Source organism: Eleutherodactylus coqui, chromosome 6, assembly GCF_035609145.1.
Source record: "Eleutherodactylus coqui strain aEleCoq1 chromosome 6, aEleCoq1.hap1, whole genome shotgun sequence".
In the NCBI taxonomy this organism is placed as follows: domain Eukaryota; kingdom Metazoa; phylum Chordata; class Amphibia; order Anura; family Eleutherodactylidae; genus Eleutherodactylus; species Eleutherodactylus coqui.
In genome coordinates, this window is record NC_089842.1 from 158244826 (window position 1) to 158271812 (window position 26987).

The 26987-nt window shown below is 44.3% G+C and overlaps 1 protein-coding gene and 1 pseudogene across 1 annotated transcript in view; one reads left to right on the plus strand and one right to left on the minus strand.

Moving 5' to 3' along the window:
- The window catches only part of LOC136632836 (cholesterol 24-hydroxylase-like), a 38668-nt gene extending 18698 nt beyond the window's left edge, over positions 1-19970 (minus strand). The window contains exons 1-2 of the mRNA XM_066608061.1: positions 19834-19970; positions 14864-14941 (exon numbers count right to left, since the gene is read on the minus strand). Coding sequence (XP_066464158.1) covers positions 14864-14941; positions 19834-19970 — 215 coding nt within the window. The remainder of the gene's footprint in view (positions 1-14863; positions 14942-19833) is intronic.
- A 1561-nt stretch (positions 19971-21531) lies between these two features.
- LOC136571782 (serine/threonine-protein kinase 33-like) lies at positions 21532-24980 on the plus strand (annotated as a pseudogene).
- The last annotated feature ends 2007 nt before the right edge of the window (positions 24981-26987 follow it).

A 26987-nucleotide genomic window follows, 5' to 3' on the forward strand; every position in this document is an offset into this window, starting at 1 on the left:
ACAATTAACTGATACATTAAGCTACAATTTTCTTAACAAAACTCCCCAACACTAATTAAGGGACCATAAAACCTTCACTACCTTATCAGTGACTTCTTAAAGATGTTTGTATTTCTGTGCTAGGATTCACTAACTCAGGGACCATAAATCCTTCACTCCCTTCTCAGTGACTATTCTTTTAAGTGCAAATTACTCACATCCATGTCTGTGCCTTGTCATAAGTATGTGTGTATAAATATGCATGTCTCTCCAGATCTATTTCATTATGCCTTGATGAAGGACTGAGAGTAAAAGTCAGAAAGCTTGCATTAACATCATGTATTTTTGTTAGTCATTAAAAGGTATCATATCTACAAGATTACTTGATTTTTCTTACTGGGAACAATCACTCTTTGATATATTTAATATGATGTCAGGTCTTACTATTAATTTGGGTAAATCTGTTATTCTTGCCTTAGACCCTCAAAAACTCAGTTTTTCAAAAAGACGATTAACTTCCTGAATTGGGAAAAAGATCTTAATAAAAGTTTAAGTTTTGAGGCTTTAAAACTGCCCATAGGTCCACATCCTGTGCCTCCCACTGAGAGCAATACCAGAAACTTCTGACTAGACGGTAATACTTGCTTCTAAGATTGTCTCAAATGTGGAGAGGGATCTTGCCCATCCGTCCACTTTATCACGTACTCTGGCTTTAGATGTTGCACGTTAAGGAATCAAAATGTAGTTCTGAATCCTGGACAAAATTTTCTTATCTTCTCTTACTTGTACATACACTTTCTAACATTGTAAAGCCTGCTAAGGAGATTAAACATACATCAAAGTTCCAGCTATATGGCTTCTCCATAATGGAAAAATGATGTATGCTTGTGAGGTTCCATCCCTCCTCCTTGACTCCTCCCTATTTTTCTACCCTTCCTTTTCCCTACCCTCCTGTAAAGTTCTTAATTGCATACGATGTGTACGGATGTACATTATTTAATACATGCATGGATCTGCTTTGTATACTTTGGAAATGCCAATAAAAATCTATTGTTTAAAAAAAAAATGATTCTGATGCCACATCTCTGTTATATACTTCAAAACTCCCTGGTCTAGATTCCATCACAATATTTTTATAGACTTCATAGGAGCTGATTGTGGAATAAGAAATCTGATAGAATTAAATAGGAGACCCTTCAGAGGGCCAAACGGTCTGGAGGGCTAGCAATTGCAAACGTTTAGATATATTTTTTGCATCACAATTACAACAGCTGAAAGGTTGGGAAGAAACAAATGGGGTGGGTTTGAATGGCAGAGTAGTTTCTAAAATGACAGGCTGTACTACCCCTATAATTGTATACGAGAGAGAGAGATGAAAGGAGGAAAAAAACAATTTTATCCAACTATCACTTTAATGATTAAGGTATTGAATGAATTTAAGCAGATTTTACAACTAGATTGATTTACTAATTACAACCCGCTTTGGAGCAATCACAAATTGCCAGAGTTTTTTTTTTTTGGTTGGAGGGGATTTCACTGTGGGAGAACAGAGAGGTAATGTTTTTGGACCATGCGCCTTATGGGGGTCTTTTTCTAGGTTTTGAACAATTTAGAGAGCTTTGTGATGCTCCCCATAGTTACTTCTTTCAGTTTCTTCAATTACAACATGCATTTGCCGCTCAGGCATGGTCAGTGTCTGTGCTTACAGTTCAACACCCTTTGGTGAGTTTACTTGTGTGTTCTGGAGTTGCAAAGAGTGTAATAACTTAAGGCTCATTTGAGCGACTTTTGAGTGATCATCGTTGTATCATTTACAGCGCAAGATCATTGCTCAAGATGAGCGATCATCTTGCGCTGCCAGCGGAAGATGCAAAAGACAAGCGGGGCGTCCCCGCTTGTCTTCTGCATCCAGCTGTTCCCCGCTGGGCGCCCGGCTGTTATACAGTTATACGGTTCCCCGCTTGTCTTCTGCATCCAGATGTTTTCTGCACAGAGCGCCCGGCTTTTATACAGCCGAGCACTTCGTGCTGGGTATGGAGAACAGAGCTGGACCGCTCTGTTCTTCATACTCAGCCTGTGATCAGGGAGTGGGATACAGCTGAAATAATAGTATCAGCTGTATCCTGCTGTGAATCCCTGATAATGCTCATCGTCGGCTTTCAGCACACTGGAAGACAACGATGAATGACGGGATAACGAAAACTGCACGATGTAAGTGCAGTTACACACAACGATTATCGGTCAAAAGATGGCTTTTGAGCGAATTTTGAGCGATAAAGGTTGTGTCTAAATGGGCCTTTATTTATATAGACAGTTGCTTACTCATTACTTACACCAATTCCAAGTAAAGGCAAAAGGAAAATAACAATCTAGGTAAAAGTAGTAAAGCTATATGGGCAGCAGGGGTGCTTATAATCCTGATGATATCCTTATCTGAAGTTTAATGGGTATCACAAATATATCTAGTACATAGAAATTATCATACACCTGTAAAGTTGTAAACTCCGACTGTCCCAAGTGTAGTATAGATGATGCAGATTTGAAGCACATGATCTGGAATTGTGTAAAATTATGTAAATATTAGAGTGGGGTGTTGAAAACAATTAAAAAAGTATCTTGTTGACATTGCTTTTGACCCCAGATTTTGTATGTTGGGTATTGTTGGGCATACTCTTCTGGGGATTCAGAGAACTCTATATCAAGCATAGAAATTAATTACTGCCCGTGGGATGCAGCTGACATCCACCCCTTCCCTAAGGCCTCATGTCCACTAGCAAAATTGGATTGCGGATTCCGCTGTGTATTTCCGCTGCGGAATCCGCATTCAATTTTGCCCATAGGGAATCATTGGCCATCCGCGGTCAATTAAATTGAATTTTGCACCCATGGATGGCATTTTAATAGATTTGCGGTTTTCACGCGCGGGAGAAAAAACGCGGCATGTTCCATTTTACTACAGATTCCGTGCGGATCAGCCACATTGCTATTACATTGCTAGCAATGGGTGCAGATATACGCATGAAAAAAAAAAACATTTAAAGCAAATCCGCGAGGAACCTGCTGCGGAAATCCGCAGCAGATTCTGCGCGGATTGTATTTTTCTAGTAAACATGAGGCCTAAGAGTGGGAGATTTTGGTGTAAGGATAAAGGAGGTTATATCTTTGGAGAGGGGAATATTACAAAAAAAGAGATTGTTTGACTAAGTTTGAGTGAATTTATGGATCATAGTCTGGGATATAAAATCTGTAGTCAATAGAGAGTTAATCTAGTAATGTTGATGGAATGTAGAGGAGTTGGGGGTAAGAGGTGAGAGGGCAGAGGAGAATTAGTCTGGTGTTTTTTTTTCTGTATATATTTAGGTTTTGTTGGGGAAGCGTTTGAGGGGAGGATGTGATAAGGCCCTTTTACACACAAAGATGATCACTCAATAGATGGCTTTTGAGCGATCATTTTGCATAAAGTACTACTTGGTACTAATGCCTATTAGTAACAATTAGTAGCGTTTGAGCCGCTGGGAGCTAAATTTAGAGAACAGCGGTGGTCTGTTCTCTGAATACATTCCCGTTGTTTTGCTACGGGGCTGAGACAATGTAATCAGCGCTCCCGGGGCAGAACACAGCGTGCAGTCCATCCTATCAGCTCTTCTGCCGAACTATATATTTTATGCCGAACTGAAAATCATCATTCGGCAGAAAAGTGAAAGATGGGCACACTTACATGCAACGATTATCGCTCAAAAGATGGCTTTTGAGCTCATTTTGAGCGATAATCGTTGTGTGTAAAAGGCCCTATATATTTATGTAGAGTTATGTTTAAATATATTGTTTGGCTGGGGAAAATATATGTATACTATGTATATCTATTTATAAATATATAAGAATTAGGCCGCTTTCACACGGGTGACAAAATCGTACGATTTTCTTGCGATGTGACAGTGCTATAAATTGCATGTATGTGAAGCCCATGTTTTCCAATGGGTTCCTTTACAATTGCAATGTTTTGTAAACTGCTGAATATATAGCAACGATTTGCAAGGTTGGGTAGCCTGTTTCCCTATGGAGCCTTCCTTTCTGTTACATGGCATCGCATGAAAATACGTTTTTTGTGCAGTGCGATGCAACTTTTACAGTAAGAAGTCCTACTGTATGTCCCTAAAAGAAGCCCTATCTGCCTTTAAAAACAAAATCACATTGAATGGCTGTTATTGGATCATCGAGCTCTGCAGTGATTGGCTGAGACGTGGTGCTCGAAAACCAAGCAGAGCCAGTGCTTCCTGGAGGCGGGGTTTTTAAAACCCCTGACTAGGAAGCGCTAACTGAAGACTGCAGACAAGTGTCGGGGACCCACGGAGAAGGAGTGTGGTGGAGCTGACAGCGCCTGTAAGGTGATATATATTTTTTTCTAATGCAGCCAGGGTTTATTTTCGGGGTAACATAGTGTAGTAGACATGATAATTAGTATAAAATGTCTATTGATTTGTATAAACCAAATGTATTATGTTATTGTAATGACTTTTAGCTCTGTGGAGTGTAATGGCCACACAATTTCATGTGCCATCCAACACTGTGCCTCTATCCCTAGAAGGCACTGTAGAACAAGCTAACCAGTTAAATTCTGGCAGCCTTCCCCTCATGATGTTAGGGGAAGATGGTTCCCCGAGCGTTGCCCCTGGCTACGGACTCCATCCATGGGCAGATCCATCCCCCGCTAGTGCCAATGTAGCCCGTAGCCTCCTGGGGGAGTTCCAAGGAGTACAGAGAGATATCCGAAGTGCGCAGGATCGCCTTGAACACTTCATTAACGCAAGTGGAGACCAGCGGGCTCGGATGCCAGGGCCCGCACGTTTAGCCCACAGCCAACAGCCTCCCAAGTCCGCGGGAGTCCGGCTTCCAGCTGATGCTCCTGTGTTGTACGTTTCTTTTACTCCCACTCAGGCGTCTACCCTTAACACCAGTCTCCCTGACCCGGAGAGACAGCCGATGCCTTTTTACCGGAGACTGGTGCAAATTCAGAAGAATTTTAGTGCTACCTGGAAGGACCTCCAGGCCCTTACTGAAGTTAAAGCAGGAGACACCTATTGGCCAGTGATTGAAAAGCACCTGGACCCACTGAAGGTGGAGAGCGACGTTACATATGAATCCGGTATTCAGTTCTGTGAACAGATCAAGGTGTGGGCCCAGGATCGTCTTGCAGATCAAGCGACCACCATCCAAGACGTCACCCAGGAAAAGGGGGAATCTGTGGAGAAGTACCACACTCGCCTGATTCAGTTGTTTAATGACCTAGGCTTCTCCACGCAAACCAAAGCGCATGCCCAAATGCTTTCATCTGCCTTTGTGTCAGGACTTCGTGAACCCATACGGAAAGGCCTCATCACATCTCGTCCGGAATACAAGACATTGTCCATGGATACGCTGTTACTGGTAGCAAAGGGGCTAGAAGGGAAAGGACACACACTTGCAATGCTGGCAGAGGACCCATCCCTGCAGAGATTTCGGGTGCCACAGCCTGGACAACCAGATCTGCGTACATGCTACAATTGTGGTCGCCCTGGACACCTCCGCCGTGACTGCCGCGCTCCAAGAAGGCGACGTTCCGGCCAAAGTACCAGAGAGCAACTTCCTCCCCCACCTCCTCCAGCCACTGACCTTCTACAATAGGACAGTGGCAAGCCTGCGTCCATTATGGCCATGTCTCAGCGGGATACCAACATTGATCTGCCGGGTCCACAAGCCCAGGTTACCCTCTCCGTTGCAGGCCGTCCCACTACCTTCCTCCTGGACACAGGTGCAGCCAGAAGTGTGATTAAGGAAGCGGATTTCCCTTTCAAGACCCTGCTGGACAATGTCGAAATCTTGACCATGGGCATAGAAGGACGTCCTACCTCTCACCCCCTTTCAAAACCCCTACAGATTGGCTCTCTCCCTAATGTGTTAGCACGGTTTGTGATCCACAAGACATCTCCGCTAAACCTGCTGGGAGCAGACCTGCTATCCAAGCTACAAGCCACCATCACCTATACCGAGGATGGAGGAATAAAGGTGTCATCGCCTTTGTCGGAAGAAGATACGATGATTCTGGCATCAGAACCTTTACTCCTTGCAGTCAGCACGGAAAACCCTAATACAGTGCCGGCCGATGTCCTCCAGCGAATTCCAGATAAACTGTGGTCCAAAGGCCCGGAAGACATCGGTAAACTCCGAGTGCCACCTGTGGTAGTTAAACTGAAACCTGGAGCCAGCCTACCACGTCGGCCGCAGTATCCACTCAAGATTGCTGTCTCACAGGCTATCGCAGGGCAAGTGAAGGCACTCTTGGAAAATGGGGCACTCATACCCTGTGAATCTCCCTGCAACACCCCGTTGTTTCCAGTAAAGAAGAAGACACCCAAGGGGATGCCGGTGAAATACCGTATGGTGCAGGACCTCCGAGCAGTGAACGAGGCCACCATTTTGGACACACCCCTTGTGCCTAATCCACATACCCTGTTGGCGGGGGTACCGCCCACCGCCACATACTTCACAGTCGTGGATCTTGCAAATGCCTTCTTCAGCATCCCGTTGGACTCGTCCTGCCAATTTCTCTTTGCCTTCACCCATGATGGCCGGCAATATACATGGACCGTGATGCCTCAGGGGGCCCAGAATTCTCCAAGTCAGTTCGCGAAAGCCATTGCGTCTATCCTCGCACCATGGCAATCTTAACACACTACGGTGGTTCTCCTACAATATGTTGATGACCTCTTGCTGTGCGCCAATGATCTCCCCACAGCGGAGGCGGCGTCGGAAAGCCTGCTTTACTTCCTGGCCGACCAAGGTTGCAAAGCATCTCTATCCAAGCTCCAGTGGTGCTCCACTTCGGTGGTTTTCCTTGGTCACTGCATCACGCAGGGGGCCAGGCACCTTACCCACGAACGGATACTGGCAGTCCAGAGGATACAAGTGCCAAACTCCGCGCGGGCGTTACAGGCTTTCCTTGGCCTAATCTCCTACTGCAGATCATGGATCCCAGAAGCCTCTCTACTGATGCAACCTCTGTACGATGCTTTAAAGACGGATCCATTTCTTCTAGGACCGGAGGCGCTTGAAAGTTTCTATCTTTTGAAGACAGCCATCTCTACAGCCCCTGCATTGGGCCTGCCGGACTATAACAAGGACTTCCACCTTTTCGTCAGCGAACGGCAGGGACATGCGACGGGTGTCCTTGCCCAATCTCACGGCCCCAGAATGAGGCCAGTTGGCTACTACTCTGCACAGCTAGACACAGTAGCCCGAGGAGGGCCCTCCTGCCTAAGGGCCGTTTTTGCTGCTCAGGTCCTGTTGGACAAAACCTCGGACCTTGTTTTGGGACACTCTTTGATTGTTCAAGCTCCTCATGACATTACGGCCATCCTCAATCAAACGCAACCCAAACATCTTTCGGCAGCAAGACACCTCAGACTGCAATGTTCGCTCCTCCTGCCGGATAATGTGACTCTACGCCGATGCCATATACTCAACCCCTCCACTCTCCTCCCACTTCCTGAGGGGGGTGTAGAGTCAGAAGAGGAAAAAGAAACAAATGATCCGGGGGTGTCCGAACATGATTGCTTTGAGCTCATGAAACAACAAACCTCACACCTACCTACTGTCCTAGATACCCCACTGCAGAATCCCGAACTTACAATTTTTATTGACGGTTCCAGGTACGCGGACAGCAAGGGAAGGTTTCACACGGGGTATGCAATCACTACGGAAGACACCATCCTCCAAGCTCAGAGACTGCCTTCAACGATGTCTGCACAAGAAGCAGAACTGCAAGCCCTGATTTCAGCCTGTAAATTGGCCAAAGGGAAGAGTGCAAATATCTACACGGACTCCAGGTATGCTCTTGGAGTGGCACACGACTTTGGACTAATATGGAAAACCAGGGGATTCCTGACGACAGCTGGTACTCCAGTGAAACATCATGAGGCTATCGGAGAACTGATGGATGCGCTACTTCTACCTACCCAAGTGGCTGTGCTGAAAGTCAAGGCTCACGGAAAGTTAAATTCACCAGAAGCTAGAGGAAACTATCTAGCTGACAAGGCAGCTAAAGAAGCAGCAGCAGGTCCAGACGAAGGAAGTGAGACTCGAGTGGAGGATCAGCCAATGGAAATGGTCGCTCGGACGGGACCAGAAGTGCCTACCACCCCAGATGTAAGAAGTCTTTCAGAAGCACAGGCGAGAGTTACGCCAGAAGAGCTGAAAATCTGGGAAGATAAGGGGGCTACCAAAGACAGAAGAGGGCTGTATCAAATCTCAAGGAAACCCTGTCTTCCAAGATCTCTGTACCTGGCAGTGGTACAATGGGCTCATGGACCCACGCACTTATCCAAAATGCTGATGAACGCCCTCATTCAGAAGTACTACGTGGCCCCTGGAATCTCGGTTCTGACTGACAAATACTGTAAGTCGTGCGTTACTTGTGCGGAATGTAACCCAGGACGTATGGAGAGGGTTCCTGCAAAACACCTGGCCAGACCCATGTATCCCTTTCAACGGATCCAGATTGACCACATCCAAATGCCAAAGAGCGGGCGATACGAATACGCCCTAGTAGTAGTAGATGTCTTCTCCGGCTGGCCAGAAGCATACGCAGTGAGCAATATGACTGCAAAGACTACTGCTAAGAAACTACTCTCAGAACTCGTCTGCAGGTTCGGAATCCCAGAGGTCATCGAAAGTGACCAAGGCCCAGCGTTCACTGCCAACGTCACCAAAGAAATTTGTCAGGCCCTTGGTAGCAGTCTGCTGTTCCACACACCTTACCACCCCCAGAGTAGTGGAAAGGTAGAGAGACTTAATGGCACACTAAAGAGCAAAATGCTCAAAATGACGCAGGAAACAGGGCTAGCCTGGACAGACTGTCTCCCAATAGCCCTGTTCAGTGTGAGATATACACCCAGGGGGGATCACGCACTATCCCCCTATGAGATCCTGTTTGGGTCAGCCCCAAGGTTAGGTTGTTACTACCCCCAACAGTTACAACTGCAATCTGATGTGTTGACTAAGTATGTGACTTCCCTTGCCAAAGAACTAACCAGGGTCCATGCACAGGTGTTCTCTTCCATTCCAGATCCAGAGGCGGACACCGGGACCCATACCTTGAAGCCTGGGGATTGGGTGTATGTCAAGAAGTTCCTCAGGAAGCACTCCCTCGAGCCTCGATTTGATGGTCCCTACCAGGTGCTTCTGACTACTGCCACAGCTGTGAAACTAGCCGGAAGACCCACCTGGATCCACGCTTCCCACTGTAAGAAAGTTCCAGATCTGGGAGACCAGGTCTAGTCATGCTGTGGACATTATTCTGTTTGGGACTCGTCAGAGTGGGAGGTGGGTCTCGAGCAGTAATCACGAGAGAGGAGGGTGGCAACTGGAATCCTTGGTCGGAGGAATATGAGGGTACTGTTACCTTTTGGTATAACTCATCCAGCACTCAGGTGGCCACATATTCCTTCGACTATTGTACTGTGGTCCCGTGTCTAAAAACAAAACCCCACCATGGGCCGGATTTAGCCCGATCCAGTTGGTTATATGACTTGTACACCCGGGGAATTCAATATATTTGTGTTACTGATAACGTCTGGGGAGAAGACTGTCGCTATTGGGGATCAGTGGGATGGAACACAGGAACAGACTGGTCCTACAAACCGCGAAGTGCCGTAAATAAAAAAGATAAGAGCGGGAAATCCCTAATTAGTCATATGACCCTCCTTAAAAATAATAAGGATAGTGGGAACTGGAAGGCTGAACTCATCATGTTGCTTGGCTTTAATATGGTTCTTACACTAACCATAGAAAATCCAAGCCCGGGAGACGAGGGGACTTATTGTTTGGGGACATACCGGTACGGGAGGACAGATCCCTTAGGGAAGTTTAAAATAAGGGATATGGTAGACGCTCCCGAATGGAGGCCTTCACCTAACCCCGTGCCTATATTAAACCCCCTGCGCCCCAAAATAAAGACCTTGACGAACATGATGGCCATAGCCGACCCTACCTTTGAAGACGTCATGACAGTAGAGACTGGCTACTCTGACCAGAATCTCTGGTTAGAGTGGATGAGGTACAACGCCAACAAGAGCAACAAGTCTAACTGTTACGTGTGCGGTAGTGCCCGGCCGCACTTGGGGACGGTCCCACTGAATCTCCCTGTAGATGTTGAAAAGTGTTTCCTTAGTCTCTTCACGAACGTTTCCACCAATCACACTGCTTGTGAGAAGTGGAAAAAGGAATACCCCATAATCACTCAAGTGCCTCGCCCCGGGGAGAGTATTACAATCTACCCCGGAAACTACACCTGCTATGCAAACCGACAAGGGGGGAGATTTTTGGGGAACTTCACCAACGGGTATTGCTCCTCCTACAGTACACTGGGAGGGGAATGGACGCAGAATCAGGTCCAGTCCTTAGGAGACGTTTACTGGCTTTGTGGAGACATGAGGTTGAGGACCCGTCTGGAAGGTAATTGGACAGGGGAGTGTGCCTTAGCAAAAGCCCTTATGCCCCTCCACATCCTGTCAGATAACGTTGAGGATAATGAGGTTACCCCCAATAGTTATCATAGAGTGAGACGAGAGGCTCCTGGCGGTAGTTTCGATTTACACGTGTACATTGACGCCATAGGACAGCCAAGGGGGGTACCTGACGAGTATAAAGCTAGAGACCAAGTTAAAGCTGGATTCGAGTCCATTTTCCCAATCATTACGGTAAATAAAAACGTTGACTGGATTAATTATATTTATTACAATCAGCAGCGATTTATAAATTACACCAGAGATGCCTTACAGGGACTAGCTGACCAATTAGGACCTGCCTCGACTATGACTTTTCAAAATAGAATGGCTTTAGACATGATTTTAGCTGAGAAGGGGGGTGTCTGTAAGATGATAGGGGAGACTTGTTGTACCTACATCCCAGACAATACAGGACCCACGGGTAAAGTCACAGTTGCCATTAAAAAGTTGACCGCACTATCGGAAGAATTAAAAAGAAACTCAGGGATAACTGACCCTTGGGACCAGTACTTTTCATGGATGAGTGGGTGGCAGAGAATTCTGGTGCAGATAGGCATTGCTGTTCTATGTGTACTGATTATCTTTTCTATTCTAGCCTGCTGTGTTGTCCCCTGTGTCAAAAAGACCTGTGAAACTGCTGTTGAAAAAGCCGCTCCCACAATGAGTTTACTGGATGCATCCCCAGATGGAGTGGACAAGTCCTACACCCCCTTGAAGACTCTAAATCCAACCTACAACGCGCTCCAGTTATAGGGTCAGACCACCCTCCTTGGAATTACGAGTCGGTGACTACGGGGGACCCAGGCCAGCTGTGGTCCAGTCGCAAGGGCTGTGAAGAACCCGTGGTTGGCTTAGAGAGCTTACCTTGGTATGCTCGATGGGCCTGCCTAGATTTGGGACCCCAAGGAGGGTCACTCGCAGGGGATTTTGGAATTACTAGGGAAAGTTAGAGAATAGACATTTCAAGGGGGGATTGTAGTAGACATGATAATTAGTATAAAATGTCTATTGATTTGTATAAACCAAATGTATTATGTTATTGTAATGACTTTTAGCTCTGTGGAGTGTAATGGCCACACAATTTCATCATGGTAGTTGCCGGACAATGGCATGGAGAAAGATGTGTGGTATAATGTTAGCTGAATATATATATAAGTTACACAAGCAGCCTCTAAGAGTTAAAGGTCCTAGTGTTATACATATATATATATATACCTGTATTCAATATTGAGTGTTTTCCCAGTCCCTCCCCATCCCCCACACAGGACCTTCTCCAACAAAGGGATATCTACTTTCACTTTCAGATTTGGACACATGTTAAAGACAAAGGCTTCTACTTGAGAAAGAGTTGGGGAGAGGGGGAGGCGGGGAATTCTATATAACCCAGCGAATAAGAATATATATATGTTACTGATGTAATCTGTTAAACGCCCATAAAGGGCAGGTGTTATACTTTTTCAATAAAAGGCCCTGTCTGGATGTTCCTCCCAGAAGAGCCATTTTTAACATGAGATTCATACCTTGTGTTTGACTTGGTCAGTGTGCGCATACTGCTTCCACACAATTAGGAAAGCTGCAGAATACCCTGAAGCCTGCTGGAGAAAACCCTATTCCAGCTCAATAGTAACATAGTATGTAAGGCCGAATGAAGACAATGTCCATCTAGTTCAGCATGTTTAGGGCTTATATTTCAAGCCCTACTCCCCCCTCCAACAGAAAATCCTGGCAAAAGAGCGCTACAAATTCGCAACACAAAATTGCGATATCGCTGTCGCCCATGTGAAAGAGGCCTTAAGGGTCAATTCTACAAAATTAAAATTTCAATAAAAATGAAATGATTGAAGAAAAACTTGTAAACAAGAAATAGTGTTGCAGTGTATCAAGAAATGGAACTTAGGGCTCGTTCCTATGGCCGTATGAGTACAACGCTGCGAGAAGAGATGGGAGAGATCGCGTAGGGGCTGCGAATGGCAATACGCATGCCCAAGACTATGACATCATGGACATGCACAGTGTGCCTTTTTTTTCCCTCAAAACTCCTGGTTTCGGACCAACCGCTGCCCTGTCGCAGGCATTGCGAGAGGGCAGTGTTGCAAAACGCAGCCCTTCAAGGGCTCCATATGAAATGCAGAGAAATAGAGTATGCTGCAATTTATTTCTCCTGCATTTTATACGAGTGTCCCCTCGCAGTTCCAACATAGGTGTGAATGGAAGAATGCAAGTCCATAGACTTTCATTGCCTCTAGAGATGAGCGAGCATACTCGCTAAGGCAAACTACTCGAGTGAGTAGTGCCTTATGCGAGTACCTGCCCGCTCGTCTCTAAAGATTCGGGTACCGGCGGGGGGCAGGGAGAGCGGGGAGGAATGGGGGGGAGATCTCTCTCTCACTCTCTCCCCCCTGCTCCTCCCTGCTCACTACCGCAACTCACCGCTCTCCCCGGCCGGAACCCGAATCTTTAGAGACGAGCAGGCAGGTACTCGCATAAGGCACTACTCGCTCAAGTAGTTTGCCTTAACGAGTACGCTCGCTTATCTCTAATTGCCTCCATTCACCGCATGTTATGCACGGGAAACACGCGTGCATAACGAGCGGTGACAAAACGCCTGTGTGAATGAGCCCCTACTGGTACTTCATAAAAAACTTTGAACCTTTTTTTTTTCAGTGATGTGCATAATGTGTACTTGTCTTTTGTAGTTTGTTTGTAATTAAATCCCTAAATCTGCTCCTTCTTTCTGAATAATCCTGTAGTTTGAGACATCAAAACAAACTTGGGACCATTTAATACTAGTATTTTTCTTTTCATCTATCTGTTCTGTCGAGGGAGCAGCAAAACTCAAAGAAAACGTTTAAGTTTTTCTGCCCATGGAAATGTATTAAAACTGAAGGCCTTCAGTATCAATCAGTTTCTCAATTTTCCATCTTCATTCCGTTTTTGAGAATGGAGCAAAAACGCAAACTGCTGCACTTTTGTTTCCCGTTCAAAAAATGGATCAATTTTTTACATTGTAGTCAATGGGAGATTTAAAACAATGGAAAGAAAGTTTCCATCCATTTTTCCTTTCAGTTTTTTTTGAAGGATCCATTTGATGGATCTGTCAAAAAATGGAAGGGATGCTTTCGGTTTCAAATGCTTTCAATTGAGAGGAAAAGACAGACTTACCTGTGACAAAACATTTTTGTGGTCATAAACATAGCATAGGGCGGATGAGAATTATCATACTGAAGGGCAACTTCAAGTCACAGCGTCATAGAAGAATTTGGGAGTATACGTTTATGGCCATGTTTGATGCCCTCAAGAATGGAATGAACCTCAGCCTGCATAAGTGCAGAACATAAAATGTCTGAAGGAGTGGTGTCCTCTTCCCAATCATTGTTTTTTTTTTAAACTTCATAAAAATTCAAAAATTAATTTGTAAGAATATTGCCATCCAATAGGTGGTGCTGCAGAGGTAGTGCTTCCATCTCTTTCTATGTGCAGATTTTAAAAGCGATAAAACTGTCACATTCCTCAGCTCAGTGGACTGATTAAGTATTTATCTCTTTTCTCCGATTGTCTGGTGTTATTTTAAGTGTCAAATTTCTGTGTGAACATTTATTTATATTTATCATACTGAAGGGCAACTTCAAATCACAGCGTCACAGAAGAATTTGGGAGTATAGGTTTATGGCCATGTTTGATGCCCTCAAGAATGGAATGAACCTCAGCCCAGGTTTCTTGCATAAGTGGAAAATATAAAAGATCTGAAGGAGGTCAAGATGGGTGTCCTCTTCCCAATCATTGTTTTTGGGGTTTTTTTTCATAAAAATTCAGAAATTGATTGTAAGAATGTTGCCATCCAAAAGTTGGTGCTGCAGAGGTAGTGTTTCCATCTCCTATGTGCAGATTTTAAAGGAGAGATAACAGGCTTCACATTCCTTAGCTCAGTGGACTGATTAAGTATTTATCTCTTTACTCAGATTGACTTCTGTCATTTTAAGTCTCAAACTTCTGTGTGTGAACATTTATTTAGATCAAGAGGGGTGTCCCCCCTCCCCTCTGCATTTGTATGTTATATTTGTGCCCCATCTAAACCAGTTTCATTAGCCTGATTAACGTTCGATAGAAGAACCCGAAAGCTTGCTGTAACATCATGTATTTTTATTAACCATTAAAAGGTATCATATCTACAAGATTACTTGGTTTCTCTTACTGAGAATAATCACACTTTGCTCTACTGGCTAACATGGTACCAAACCTTTTTTTAATATTACAAATTAGGAATAATAATACAAATAATATAATAGCCATTTAACATTTGCCAATAATGAATTGTCACCAGTAATTGTCTGGTCACATCTTACCATTCTATGAAGGTATCATATATGACCATATTATTCTTCATTTGCTTAATTATTGTGGGTGAGTGTCCAAAAAGAAAACTGCAAAATAAAATTTTTACTGTAAATAATATCAGTATTTATTCTTTGTGCTGTTACTTAGGGTTCATTAGGACATGACAACAGATATAATTACATGTGCAGATCTTGTGGCAATCTTGTAAAATAAAGGCCTTGAAATCTGTGCACATTAATACACTATTACATGGCTGTGAGTACCATTTATGTTTTGCCAGTAATTGTCAGCTGAAGCTGAATGCATTTTTGAAAATGTACATGAGTTTTTGCATTTTACATCACAAAATGATTAAAACTGATTTAAAAAAATGCTAAATGTGTTTTCAAAAACTCATGCATTTTTTCATAAATTTTTCAAATGCATTTTTTGCAAATAAAAGCACTACTGTGTAATTGCAATCTAACACTTTTACTAACATTATTTGCAGCCGCTGGGTAGTACTACAACAACTAGTATGACAAGGTTTAGGGATACTTCACATGAGCACATCTGTCAGGTCCGGCGGCTCTGGGGGTCCTGGTGCTCACACTACTGGTCCTATTGCCCGGGCTGTGGGGGTACAGCGACCTCCCCTGGCTGCCATAATCCTGGGAGTGTGTGCCTATTTAGCAAGGTAGCTGGAGACGCGGCAGGTTACCGCCCCGCACCGCGTCCCCATTTCCATGACACCTGGGCGCGCTTGTTCTGCCCCCGCTGCTTGAGGTCTGGGTCTCTGTTCTGAACTTGCTGCCTGATGTCTGGGTCTCTGCTCTGGACTCACTGCTGGATGTATATATTTATTTTCAGCCCCACTTCAGCACTATTCACCAATCAGGTTGCCTGCTGGATGGCTGAGTCTCTGCCTGTCCTTAGCCAGCGCTGGGGGCTGTTCTCCCAGCGTCCTGAGATTGGGTCCTCTTGCTGTCAGGCTGCCTACCCGAATCAGCTGCTGGGGCGGGAGTTCTGACAGCATTTAAACGTCTCAGTTTCTATCAGACCTTGCTAGCGTATGTTTGGTCTCCAGCTACACCTGCATTCCCTTGTATTGAGCTCTTGCTTTGACTTGCCTGCTCTGGACCGGACGTTGCCTTCGCCTGACCCCTAGTACCGCGTTCTCTCCGTTGCTGACCCGGATTGTCTGACCTGCCTTTGTGTTTGTTTGTTTCCTATATTTGTCTGTGAATCTGACTCCTGCCCCGCATCCCTAGTAAGTCTAGGGACTGTCGTCCAGGTGTCGCCCTAGCCTAGGGGGGCAAGTAGGTAGGGACAGGGGTTGCGGGAAGTTTTCAGGGACTCCCAGTCTCCCGGACCCCAGTTCCCTGACACATCTGTATTTGCGTGCACCTCAGTGCTGCTTTTTTGTGGAATGAGCAATGCTTTTTTAGTGTGTTTATGCGTATTTTACTGTACTTTTTCTGCCCCCAGTGCATGTTCATTTGGGCATGGCAAACAAGACACACCACTTGAAATGGCGAATTAGTTCCAGATGTGTTCTTTTTCCAGCGGTAATACACAGCATATTACGCATGTGCCTGCATATTGCATGTGCACCTCTCATTGACTTCTATAGAGGCCTCTGGTCATAAATACGCAGAAAACTAGAGCATGCAGCGTCGTTTGTTTTTTTTTAGGCAACCAAAATGCGGATGCAAACTACAGAAATGTGAACAAAACCATTCAGATCAATTGGTACTATTCTCTGCGTATTGTGCGCGTAAATTCTGCATGCGCAAATACGCAAATCCACAACACCCATCACATAAACACGCAGCAAAAATGTGCAAGCACATATGCTTACGCCCGTGTAAAGCTGACCTGGGGGTCCTTTTTACACAAACAGAAAAACTTGCCTGTAAGGAGCCCATTTCAGCAATTGTAGTGAGGTGTTTGAGGAATGATCGTTCATGTGATTGTTCATCTAACGCCCTCCTATGATGCAGTTTACATTGTTGTTAGAGCACATCCCATGTTTACACAAGGGGATGTGCTGCTGATAAACCATAATTGTTATGTGAGCATAAAAGATGTGATCAGTGATAAACAACAGTTTGGTTGTTTGATCGCAGGGCATTATCACACTGGGTAATGAGTACGAACAAACATTCTGGTGATGATTGCCATGTGTAAAAGGCCCTTTAAAGCGGCTATATCACAACTTTTTAAATTTGCTAAAACCAGATAAAGAAACATTTAACATTTTTCTAATCTGTTTGTATTTACTGATTGTACATTGTTTTTTTGTACTCTGTTGTCTGTACATGACTTTGGGCTCATCTTGCCTGAGCTGCATTTAACAGCATTTAGAAGATAGGCCTTCCTTTGCATAGGTTCATTTTCCCTTAGTTCCAGATCATTTGCATTTTCTGTTCAACACAATGTCTTGTGAACTTCCTTTCTCTGATTATTTGAAAATTTAACTCCGTTTTTTCCTCCTTCCCTTTTTCCTTGCTGTACCTACCCGATAATTCATAAGTAAAGAATTAATACAGAAGATGTCATAAAGCCTATCACACATTGGACAGGAGGAGACCCACTGACTTGTATGGGAGACTGTTGTAGACATGTTCCATGAGCTTGGATAAAGGCTATTTTTTAGCTGAAACACATTGTTACATGGAATCTTTTAAGCTGTCTGCTTATTTGCAATGTTTTTAGGCTGTGCACCTTCACATGATTTTGAATAAACATGAATTAGATTTTTTCACCAGCCTATGTTGAGCAGACCATCTATTTTCACATGTTCTGTGACATGTGCAGGTTATTTTGCAGAGAGGAGGGGTTGAGAGTCAGAGCTGATCACCTATTGTGAATGGTGGATCCTCTACATATAACTGTTAGGCTGGCTTCACATGGTCAGATTCCAATTACGGAATCTGCGATCAGAATCTGCACAGAGGATTCGCAGCAAAACGTCGGTATTGAAAGGCATGAACTTTATATTTTTCCTTCACACTCGCGGATACGAATTGTGTATTCCTTGAGTGGAGTAAAATTTCACAGCATGCTCTATTTTGCCCAGATTCCACGCGGACAGCTTCCATTGAATTAACATTGCGTATGGGCTGCGGATACCCATGTCATCGCTAAGCGACGGCGCGGAAAATACAATACATTAAAAAAACAAAAACTGTACTGTGCATGACTGGGAGAGCCGCTCCACCTCCAGTCACTGAGCGATGATCGCTCTTGCAAAAAGCACATGAACAATCATCGCATCAGTGTGAAGAATGCAGGATTTTAAGTTTGTTTTACATAATACAGATTGTGACCGAAAATTAAGAAAAAAAACACCAAAATTTCTTAAAAAAACATGTTTAACACAAAAATGTGATTTACGTCATGCATGTTCGTGGTATTTATGGAGGTGGATCGCAGGTCAATACAATGCAGGTACAACAGGTCCGAAAAGCCACCCCGCTCATCAGAGCTAATAACCCTTTAACACCTTTTTGGCCCCCCGAGAAAAGATCGCGGTTTGCCGTGCGGTTGTCATGGCAGCCGGGGGCCTTTGCAGGGTTGCCTGTGGCATAGCTTGATAGAATGTCTGTCAGATCGCGATATGATGTAATTCTATGACATTACATCATACTGCAGGAGCGATAAAAGCATCGCTAGTTCTTGTCCCCTCTGGGAGCTAAAATAAATGTAAAAATAAAAGGTAATAAAAGTTGAAAAAAACAACTTTTTGCCATATTTATAATAAAGGAATCTAACTTATAAAACAAAAATACATTTTTGGTATCACTGCATCCAATCTATCAAAGTAATGCATCATTTGCCCACATGGTGAACATTGTCAGAAAAAAAGAAAAACAACGCTACAATTGCACTTTTTTGGTCATCCTGTCTCAAGGAAAAAATGCAAAAAAAAAGAGCCCTCGCACAACTATGTTGACATTAAAAAAAAAGTTATGGCTGTCAGAAGATGGCGGCAGAGAATAATAAAAAAAAATTAAATATCTTTCAAAGAAATAAAAACAGTACAGCAAAAAAAACGATATAAAGTTGGTATTGTAGTAATCGTACTGACCCATAGAATAAAGTTATCATGTTATTTTTGTTGCAGCGCATACGCTGTACAAACAAGATGAACCCAAAAGTGACGGAACTTCGTTGTCTTTCCATTTCTCGCCACTAAGAATTTCATAAAAGTTTTTCAGTATATTATATGGTACATTAAATAGTGTCCTTGAAAAATACAACTCGTCCCGCAAAAAACAAGCATAAATAAAAGTTATGATTTTTTTAAAGGGGAGGGAAAAAAGCGAAATTGGGCGGAAAAAAGGCTGCGTCCTTCAGGGGTTAAACACCATTATGTGTAATGAGACCCCTTAAGGCTGCCTGTCCATGGGGGGATTTGAATTGCGTTCCCCATGGCGATAATCCGGCCGCGGGGAACGCAGTGAAAGCTCTCCATAGCGTTGCTATGGAAAGCGCTTCCCCCCTGTCCACGAGTGGATAATCATTGCGATTCTCCGCTCACGAGCGGCAATTCGCAGCACACTTCGAATTTACCATGATCCTCCGCGGTCAGCCTACCTGTCAGATAGGCTGACAACGGAGATCCATCTCCCGGCTCCTGCTCCCGGGCGGCGGATCTCCGCCGCGGGATCCGGCAACGCCCGTGGACAGGCAGCTTACTACACATACAACTGCTAGGACATCTGCTTTAAAGGTTTCCATTGTTTTTAAATAAAGTATAATAATTGTATAATGTTGTTGAAAAGTTTTGACACTTTTTAAAAAAATGTTAATATATTATTGTTATACTATTGTTTCAGTAACCCACCAAGATCTCTGCATGCTGACAGTGAATGGGAACATTCTTGTTTATATTCAGAAGCTGAAACTACATATAGACCTAATACTTATCCCAGCTGAGTTTGACTACAACTACTAGATATTATTTTTCTGTATATCTCTTGTAACTCCTTACCTGTTTCTGGGTGGACCAGGGATGTGGTCATACTTAATATGGATGTAGTGGACATATCCACAATAAAGAATAAAACCAATGATAACCAGGGTCAGGAGCAGAATAATAGCCCCGATAATAAAACTCCACAGCCCCATGTCTTCTTGTACCGAGCCGCTTATCACAGAAACACAGCGAGTGCTTGTGACATTTATTGTAACACAAGCCAAGCTGGGAACTGCAGGCTGCACAATATACTCGTACTGTCCCTCCCTTAGAAGGACTAGGGAGTGTTTTTCACAAGCTGAGGTCCTATACATAATGGAAAGCACTCAGGAAATAGCATTTAGCAATCTTTCCTAGACAGAATGAGGCAGGGAGTCCATAGGATTTGGAAAGCTTCCTTAAAGAGGTGGTCCACGACTATTATTATTGATGACCTATCCCTAGGATGTCATCAATAGTTGACCGGTGAGTTCCCTGACGATTCAATGATCACTGGGTCTACTGTCAGCATGGGCAGTTTTGGAAGCATATAGCGCTATCTATATTGCAGCAGCCCAGCTGGTACTGCAGGCATAGCTCCCATTTGATTCAGTGAGAGCTGCGCTTGCAGTACCAAACCAGGCCGCTGCAATATTGACAGCATTATCTGCTTCCAGCACTGTTCAAACAGAGAACGGGCCTGGCAATCAGCTGATTGGCGGGGATTCCGAGCAGCAGATCTGTGCTGATCAATTTTGGTGATACATGCTTAAAATAGGTCATCAATACTAAAAGTCTCAAAAGTCCCAGGCAACCCCTTTAATGGCAACATTGCAACTGTAAGAGGGTCAGTTTTAGGTGTTGCCCTTGACTCTACTTGCCAGGTCCCACTCAAGAATGGCATAGTAACTAATGTGGACACTAGCAGTTAGCTCAAGAATACTTTATTCCATAGGATGGGCAATAGCTTTATGGTTAGAGTCTAGAATAAGCAAAGAGCTTGGCAGTTACAGTAATTGTACAGTGCTTAGTAGTTACTGTGTCTCAATGAGGACATTTAACTTGGTGTTTGCAGGTATCAATAAATAGTCTTTTTGAAGGGCACTTAAAGGGGTTATCTCAGAATGTAACTTTTTTTTTTCAAAAGCCCGGTAACCTCATAGCTTATGTAAAATAACCCAAACATGGCTTCAGACACTCACTAGCTGCTTTCCTGGTGTTTTGTGGTTCCGGTCATCCATAACTGTGCGTCTCTTCTAAGTAAAAAGTGGGCGGTCCTCCAGGGTTGCCCATGAAACTGCTGTTTTCTTGTGAGATACTACATTTCGCATAACAGCTTGCTTCTCCTGACAGCTTCCTGCACTCTCCTGTGTGCTGCCGACATTAGCTATTCATCCAAACTACATGGGGAGATTTATGAAACTGTCTATAAGAACAACTGCGATTTTTGCCCATAGCAACCAATCACAGAATCACTTTCATTTGCTATTCCGCTCTAGAAGAAACTGCGCTCTGAATAGTCGCTATGGGATTTCTTTTGGACATTTTCATGAATTTGTTCAATTGTGTAATAATCAAATTTTCCAATGTTTCACAAATAACATTACCTTACCACCCTGTGAAAAGAGTTCAGCTTTGCTGAACAAATGTGTGACAGATAAATGGGGGAACAGAGTGCATGAAATAGAGTGAGTGTGCAAGAGAGGATGGAGTGCATGAAAGAATGACTGCGTGATGGATGGGAGGACTGAGTGTGATAGGGTGAGTGCCTGACATGCATAAGTTGAACAGTTATGTGACAGCTGAATAGGGGGACTGTGTTCTAGATAGGGTGTGAGGTGCTGTCATGCAGCTGTTCAGGTTTGCTGAATAGCTTTGTGACAGCTGGTGGGGTCTAAGTGCGTGAAAGAAAGTGAGGGTATGTTCACCCAGCAAAATCCAAAATGCATTTTTCAGCATGAATTCTGCCTCTAAAAACTATGGCACCACTATGGCTGAAGATTCCTGCAGTGCCTATGTGGATATAAGTCCACAAAGCCACATGTAGAGTTACCCCTTTTCAATGGGCAAATCTGTGCAAGAAATACCTGATGCAGATTCTACATACTGTAGAATCTGTTTCAGGGGTTCTGGGATCGCTTCCTTTCTAGATAGACTGGTGCAAGTCTTGTGTGTGTTTCTCTATCTTCTGGCTCTGTTGGGAGTAGTATTAGGTGAGACATGCTTAGCCTCACTGTGGGTAATTTGTCAAGGCTATTTAGCCTGGTCTGGGGCTTGTCCTGAGTGCTGTTTATTTCCAGTCTTCAACTGGTGGTGGAGAAAGCCAGTGCTTGGAGCTGGTTCCCCTGTTTACCTGAGTCTACGCAAAGGTAAGTACAGCAGTTTATATCTCTTACATCTTGTTTGCTGTGGTATCCTCCTATCCCACATAGGGTCAGATAGTGGCCTAGATATGTGGTCAGGTTCACTTTTCTCAGGGTGGGTTACCTGCGTGTAGGCAGTTTCCTTTCCTGGGTAGGTTCTTTAAGGACAGCCTTTCCATTGTTGCAGTTGTCTTTATTGTTTACCACTATTGAGTGTGCAATTGCAGTATTTCAGGTTACGGATCCAGCGCGTCTGGTTTAGACGCAACAGAACTCTTGTCAAGAAGCATACTTTCATTTTTTCTGTTGTAGATGGGATGCAAATTTGGCACATAATTGGTGCAGATTTCAAGTCAAATGCGCTGCAAAATTCCACTGTGTGAATATGCTCTAAGTTCATGGTACAGCAATCAAGTAAAAAGCAAGATATGTATGCATACTAGCCTATACATTTTTTTAGTGAAGTGGTGAAAATGTAAATGGTGCCAACTGAACTCTGAGAAGTCTGGTGTACAAATATGTACACAAGTCCATGCATGTTTACATTATGCTATATGTTTTACACCTGTCTAGCTCAACATTTCTACCATATATTTAGTTAAGTAAGACCAAATGTACACTTAGCGTGTGTGTATCTTGTGCCCATACTAATTCTAATCCGTGGTATAAACAAGTAAAGATATGCAATTTATTTTTTTCCCATGGACCATAACAGTGTTCATCGCCCAATAGGCTATAATGGGTCCATGCACTGTCCATGTGAATTCAAATACCCAAATACGCTATTGTGTCGGAGGCCTAAGATGGGTGAATCATTTTTCTAGTCCACTACAAAAACTAAAACGGACAGGATGGAAATGCTATAACAACACCCTTTACAAAAATCACAACCAGGACAGGTCCATTTTTTAGTTACAAGTTGATAAGAACTGATGGAAACTGATTACGACTTTTGCTTAGTAAGAATATATTTTTTTTAAAATGATTTGCTATTGGTGGAAGTTTGTACCATCCCGCGCCCCGTACTTGCACTTTTCTCCCTTTCTGATGGCTAGAAAATTTTAACAAGAGTTCAGTCACAGCAAAAGAAAATGGGTGTCTAACCTGCCTCCCGCTCTGTCCCCGGTGGGCTGATGATGCTGAGCTCAAAAGGATGAGATGCTGGAAGGAAGATGGTAGCACCATAGACTCGAATCAACAACCCAGAAAATAAAGTGCCGCACACACGAATAGACGATGAAGCCGCCATCCAGCAAATCTACACACTTGATAAGAAGTTAGGACAAGGAAGTTTTGGTGTCATCATTGAAGCCACTCACCGGGAGACCGGCAAGAAGTTGGTGATTAAAAAGGTCAATAAATAAAAGGCCAGGAGCTCTGATGTCAAACTGCAAGAACGGAACATTTCTATCTTGAAAAGAGTAAACCACGATCACATCATCCACACGGAGGAAGTGTTTGAGACGCTCAAGAGGATGTAACTGATCATGGAGCTCTGTGAAGGCAAAGAGCTCCTGGAGATCTTGCATCCGAGGAAGCAGTTGCCGGAGAGTGAAACAAGACAAGTCATTGACAGTTTAGCTTCACCATTGCTTAACTGCATAAGAAAGACATCGTCCAACGGGATCTGATATTAGAAAACATTTTAGTGCAGAACAGAAACACCGCAGAAGGAGAAGAGATGATGCTGAACATTAAGGTGACAGATTTTGCTTTGCTGTACAAAAAGTTGTAGTTGGCAGTGACAACATGTTGCAGTCCACATGTGGGACCCCAATCTATATGGCTCCATAAGCTATCGACGCACACAACTATAGTCAGCTGTGCGACATCTGGAGTATCGGGGTCATCATGTACATGCTGTTGTCCGCGGGTCCGCCATTTAAGGGTTGCTCAGAAGAGAAACATTTTGAACTCATAAAGTGAAGGGAATTAAAGTTTTCATCTTCAGTGTGGCAGTTGGTGAGCGAGGAGGCCAAAAATGTCCACCAGAAACTTCTGAGAGGGGATTTTGTGGACCGGATCAGAGGAAGCAGTTGTCGGAGAGTGAAACAAGACATGTCATTCACAGTGTAGCTTTCGCCATCGCCTATCCGCATAAGAAAAACATCATACATCAGGATGTGAAATTTGAAAAAAGTTTAGTGTAGAGCAGAGACAAGAAGAGATGATGCTGAACATTAAGGTGACAAATTTTGCTTTGCTGCACTGAAAGGTGTAGTTGGCAGTGAGAACATGTTGCAGTCCATGTGTGGGACCCCAATCCATATGGCTCCAAATGTTATCGACAAACACGACAACAGTCAGCAGTGCAACATCAGGAGTATCGGGGTTATCATGTACATGCTGTTGTCCGCGGGTCCGACATTTAGGGGTTGCTCAGAAGAGAAACATTTTGAACTCATAAAGCGAAGGGAATTACAGTTTTTGTCTTCAGTGTGGCAGTTGGTGAGCGAGCTTGCCAAAAAGGTCCACCAGAAACTTCTGGGAGGGGATCCCGTGGACCGGATAACCACCGATGAGCTGCTCAATAATCCCTGGATCAGAGGTGACACCAGCAGTATATAGAAGCCATCCAATGTGCTGGAAATGATGAAGACCTGGAGGATTAGTCTGGACAACGAGGACCATCTGGAAGGAGATTCAAATGGCATCTGTGGGGCTGCCATAGTGGAAAAGGCCAAGGACCGGAGTAGCCCAGCTGGCAGCAATGGAACATTTGAGACAGACAACTGCAGCAGCAAACCGCCCACGCCAACCAAACCAATCTTAAAGAAAAAAATTCTGTTGGCTTCTCTGCCAAACGAAACAGTCCTATAGAAAACACTAGCCTCAAGCCTTCTAATGCAACAGCAGAAAGAACAAACATCTCCAAATTCAAAGCCAAGATGGGTCCAATACAGTCAGGACCATTCTCTGTCAAAGTTCATAAGAGTAATAACTCAATGATGTATCCATCTCTATGTCTTCTCACCTCCAATGTTCAGAGTGTCAGAGGGAAGATACAGATCTGGCAGAAGGATATGTCTTTGAGTTATATGGAAGCTGCCGTATGGTACATGGAGACTGTCAGAAGTTTGTACAAGAACGGGGGCATAACCAAGACCGGGAGCAGGATGGACACGTGAAGAGGAGCTCCGTGCTCTGTGTGTAACCTCTCCACAGCAATACCCAATTAACCAAACCTAATCCACTTATTTAAATATGCTCCTTTCTGTACTCAACTAATGTACATGAAATTGAGGTACCTAAAATGGCACTTAAATTCCTAAAGTAAAATACTCCAACAAACAAATGTCATATAGGAGATAATAATAATAATTTTTATTTATATAGCGCCAACATACTCCGCAGCGCTTACAATACAGGGGAAATAAAACAAGACAACGGTTACATGAAGTAATCGATTGATGGAAACTGTAGGGGTGAGGGTCCTGCTCCAACGAGCTTACATACTACAGATAATGGGGTTATACAGAAGGTAAAGGGGCTGGAGATGTGCATGGTATAGCGAGGTGGAGAGTGAGGGATGCTATATACACACAGACAATGGTCAGGCTGTATAGTGGCAGAATCAGGATGACTGCAGGTGCCGGCTGATTACAGCTAGCATGGATTGCAGTTTGTGGGACAGGGAGCATGTTATCAGGCGGAGTACAGAGAGGTTTGGTTTAAGGGATATGGTATGCCTCCCTGAAGAGGTGCGTTTTTAGAGCACGCCTGAACTTTAGCGTGCCAGTGATTGCCCGGATATTTTTTTGGTAGCGAGTGCCAGAGGACAGGTGCTGCTCTTGAGAATCCTTGGAGACAGGAATGAGAGGTTCGAATTAAAGGGGCACTCAGTCTGATTTCATTAGCAGAGCGGGCTGGGTGGTGAATTGAGATGAGGGAAGCAATGTAGGGCGGGGCGGTGCTGTGGAGAGCTTTATGGATGAAGGTAGTGAGTTTAAATTGTATTCTGTATTTGACGGGCAACCAGTGCAGTGACTGGCACAGGGCAGAGGCGTCCGAGTAGCGGCTGGACAGGAAGAGAAGCCTGGCTGCCGCATTCAGGATCGATTGGAGAGGGTAGAATCTGGTGCAGGGAAGATCGATCAGCAACGAGTTGCAGTAATTGAGTCAAGAGTGGATAAGGGCAACATTGAGCATTTTTAGCGTGTCCATGGTGAGAAAAGGGCGTATTCTAGCGATGTTCTTGAGATGCAGCTGACATGTTCGGACGAGAGAGCATGCCCGCTGCCTGGGAGTTATGGTGGTGCCACACACTGAGATGGAGATGTCAGTATGAGGTCGGTTAGTAGAGAGTAGAAACAGGAGAAGGTCAGTTTTTGAGAGGTTCAGTTTTAGGTAGAGAGAGGACATAGTGTTAGAGACAGCAGACAGACAGTCAGTGGTGTTCTGGAGGAATGCTGCTGTGATGTCCCAGGAGAAGGTGTATAGCTGGGTATCATCAGCAAAGAGATGGTACTGGAAACCAAATCTCCTGATGGTCTGTCCAATGAGGGCTGTGTAGATGGAGAAGAGGAGGGGGCCAAAGACTGAGCCCTGGGGGACCCCAACAGCAAGGGGAAGAGGAGGGGAGGTAGAGCCAGCAAAGCAGACACTGAAGTAGTGGTCGAATAGGTAGGAGGAGAACCAGGAGAGAGCAGTGTCCTTTAGTCCAATGGAGCGAAGCATACTGAGGGGAAGTTTGTGGTCAACAGTGTCGAATGCTGCAGAGAGGTCGATGAGGATCAGTAGGGAGTAGTCGCCCCTCGATTTGACTGCCAGGAAGTCATTTGACGCTTTAGTCAGGGAAGTTTCTGTCGAGTGTAGGGGGCGGAAGCC